The sequence below is a fragment of the Cebus imitator genome, unplaced genomic scaffold (genome assembly GCF_001604975.1).
Source record: "Cebus imitator isolate Cc_AM_T3 unplaced genomic scaffold, Cebus_imitator-1.0 Scaffold8, whole genome shotgun sequence".
NCBI lineage: Eukaryota > Metazoa > Chordata > Mammalia > Primates > Cebidae > Cebus > Cebus imitator.
Window position 1 is genome coordinate 10,259,958 of NW_016107323.1, and position 3,564 is coordinate 10,263,521.

Sequence of the window (3,564 nt, forward strand, 5' to 3'; positions counted from 1 at the left end):
AAAGGTGGGCATGGCGGCTCACATCTATAATCCCAGCACACCAGTGTGACCAACATGGTGAAACCCCATTTCTACTAAAAGTACAAAAAAATTAGCCAGTCATGGTACTGCATGCCTGTAATCCTAGCTACTCGAGGAGCTGAGGCAGAAGAATCACTTGAACCCGGGAGGCAGAGGTTGCTGTGAACCAAGAGTGTGCCATTGCACTCCATCCTGGGCAACAGAGTGAGACTCCGTCTCAAAAAAAAAAAAAGAAAAAGAAAGAAAGAAGGAAGGGAAAGGAAAGGAAAGGGAAAGGAAAGGAAATGGGCATAGTGACTCATGTCTATAATCCTAACACTTTGGGAGGTTAAGGTGGGGGTTGTTTGGGCCAAGGAGTTCCAGACCAGCCTGGGCAACATAGTGACGCCTGATCGCTACTGAAAATCAAAAACAAAAAAATTAGCTGGGCTTGGCACTGTGCCTGTAGTCTCAGCTACTAGGGAGGCTGAGGTGAAAGGATTGCCTGGGACTGGGAATTTGAGGCTGCCATGATCTGTGATTGCACCACTGCACCCCACTTGAACAGAGCGAGACTGTGTCTTGCCAAAAAAAGAAAAGGTGGAGGCTATACAGACTAAGGTTATACTAATTGAGTCTTGATTACAAGTGACAGAAAACTTACTCAAACTGGCTTCCCCAGGAAAAGGCATTTGGGGCTCCTGTAATGGGCTCAAACTGTGGCTGAAACTGTCCGTCTCCACTTTAGTGCCACTTTGGGCTGACATCCTATCAGCCTAGCAAGAAGTAAGATCAGGTTGCAGAAAGACGTCTCTTTCCAAGTAGTTTCCGCAACGGTCCTAAGGCAGATTCTGATTGGACAGGCTTGGGTCATCTGGCCATTCCTGAACCAATCCATGTGGCCTGAGGGATGGAATATGCAAATTGGCCGGGCCTGGGACACATGCCTGGGAATGGGGTCAGGATGCAGGGGCAGTGGATGTTTCGTGGGGGAGAATCAGCCGAGACGGGGGCAGTGGTGCATGAGAGAGCTGTGGCCTCACTGTAGGTTTCAGCCTAGGAGACAGGGACTCCTGGGATCTACAGGCAACCCTTCTCTGCTGCTGCCAGAGTCTGGGGATGGGTGGGAGAGCTGTTAAGGTTTTGAGGGTTGTTCATCTCATCCTCCATCTCACGACATTTATCTTCCGCTTTGCCAGACTGATCAGCCACACCCCATCTTACTGTGATGAGTCGCTATTTGGCTCCAGATCTGAGGGCGCCAGCTTCGAGGCCCCACGGATGGCGAAGGGGGATGCCGCAAAACTACGTGCTCTCTTCTGGACACCACCAGCTACCCCTAGGGGCAGCCACTCACCTCGCCCCAGGGAGGCCCCACTGCGAGCCGTTCACCCAGCTGGTCCCTCCAAGACAGAGCCCCGGGTGGCGGCAGACTCCCAGAAGTTATCCATGGATGGGTTACGCTCGTCACACCCCCTGAGGCGGGGACTTTCCCGTTCCCTCACCCACCTGAATCTCCCCAGCACTGGTCATCCAGCCACCAGTGCCCCCCACACAAATAGGCCTCAGGATCCCAGGCCTTCCACATCAGGGGTGACCTTCCGGAGCCCCCTAGTGACTTCCAGGGCTCGCTCAGTCAGCATTTCAGTGCCAGCTACCCCACGGCAAGGTGGGGCCACCCAGAAACCAAAGCCCCCTTGGAAATGATACTCTTTCATCAGGGTTGCCTATGGGGCCACGGCGAGAGGTGTGACCCCTTGTCAGGGTCCTCTGGGAGGACATTCATCACCCAGGGAACCCTAGGTATTGAAGAAGCCCCAGTAGGGACAGACAGACAGCAGGGGCGGGCAGAGTGCCTCCCTTTATCCTGACAATCTCTACTCGCTTCTTGCCTTTTTCTCCCCTGATTGCAGATTTGGGGGCTGCCTTGAAGATGTCTCACTCCAGCCCTGTCTCAACCACACTCCAAATTAGTGCCAACCCAGGGACCCAGCACCTCCCACATCATCCATTGTCTTGCTGCCAAGTGCAAATAAACGGTGCGATTGCCAACCTGGAGGTCCCCTCCCCTCCCTTCAAGCCACGCTTCGTGCTCAGGATTAGTTTCCAACTGAGTCTGAAAGCCTTAGAGGAGTTTTCCCAGGCTGTGTGTGAAGCCTGGGGAACACAAGGGCAACTGGGAGATTTGTGAGTGAACACTTTCATCTTAATATCGTTCTGTATTTATTTTCATGTACTAAATATATCAGCTCATCAAAGCCATGAGTGTTCCTTTTTTTTTTTTTCCCCTTAGGGTAAAGGACATTGTTAGGCCTGAGTCGATTTAAATAACAAAGTTAGATACAACATGAAGTACCAGGATGTGGCAGACAGCAGGACAGTGGTGAGTGAGTGACTGAAGTTTGGAACCGGAGGCCTCAGGAAACGCTGGACTCTTCCTCCCATTGGTTTCTGGCTAATGCCGCTAACCACTGGTTGGCTGGCTCTTCCTGAGCTCAGAACACAGACAATAGTATTTTTTTAGTTTTATTTTTAAGGGGTGTGTGTATGAGAGAAGGTGGGAAATAAAACACAATGGCTAGGACTTTGCCAAGTGGAAGGTCCAAGAAGGCCAGACAGTGACACATGCATCTCCAGAGCACTTAGGATGGAGCCCAGGACTTAGGAAAAGCAGCAAAGCCTTTGCTCAGATGGAATTGCACCCAGATTTGGCAGTAGGGGCTGGGCTTCAGGCCTCTCCTTGCCTCCATCTTCCTGTAAGGCACCTGGAGGAAGCACCAGGATTCTAGGGAGTCCAGTTGGAAGCCACATCATCGGTTTGGTACCCCTGCCTTGGGGCAGAGAAGAGTGGATGCTGCTGGGGAGGGAGACCTGAAGTGCCCAGGATCAGGGACACATGGAAACACCTGTGGGGTCAGGCAGGCCAGCTGCACTCTCATGCAGACATGCTTTGCTTTTTGGTTTCTGTTTGTCTTGAGTTTTTTTAAGAGACCAGGCCTCACTTTGTTGCCCAGGCTGCAGTGCAGAGGCTCCATCATAGCTCACTGCTGACAACCTCCTGGCTCAAGCCATCCTCCCTCTCACCCTCCTGAGTGGCTGAGACTACAGGCATGTACCACCATGCCTGGCTAATTTTTAAAAAAAATTTTTTTTGTAGAGAGGGATTTCATTCTTTCCAGTAAGAAACAAGAAAAAAAGGGAAAAAAGAGACGTGAGTCTCACTATGTTGCCCAAGCTGGTCTCAAACTCCTGGCCTGAAGTGATCCTCCCACTTCAGCCTGCGAAAATGCTGAGATTACAGGCGTGAGCCACCTCATCCAGCTGCAATGTGCGTTTTAAACATATAGAATGTCTAAGTTTCCTGGAATTTTCACAAACAATTATCCACGCCCACCCTGGTTTTTCCTGAAACATCCATCTTCCTTTTGCCTTCCCATCTTCCCCTTTGTTTTCATAGACATGGGCCAGAAATACCTCTCTTTCCTGGCCGGGCGTGGTGGCTCACGCCTGTAATCCCACCACTTTGGGAGGCCAAGGTGGGTGGATCACTTGAGGTCAGGAGTT

General features: G+C 51.3%; 1 protein-coding gene across 3 annotated transcripts in view; it reads left to right on the forward strand.

The window, feature by feature from the left end:
• Window positions 1-2,262, forward strand: part of RITA1 (RBPJ interacting and tubulin associated 1) — a 7,519-nt gene extending 5,257 nt beyond the window's left edge. For all 3 annotated transcript variants that reach the window (XM_017543220.2, XM_017543212.2, XM_037743767.1), the window contains exon 4: window positions 1,200-2,262. In XM_017543220.2, the coding sequence (XP_017398709.1) occupies window positions 1,200-1,707 (508 nt within the window). In that variant the 3' untranslated portion in view covers window positions 1,708-2,262. The remainder of the gene's footprint in view (window positions 1-1,199) is intronic.
• Window positions 2,263-3,564: the final 1,302 nt, after the last annotated feature.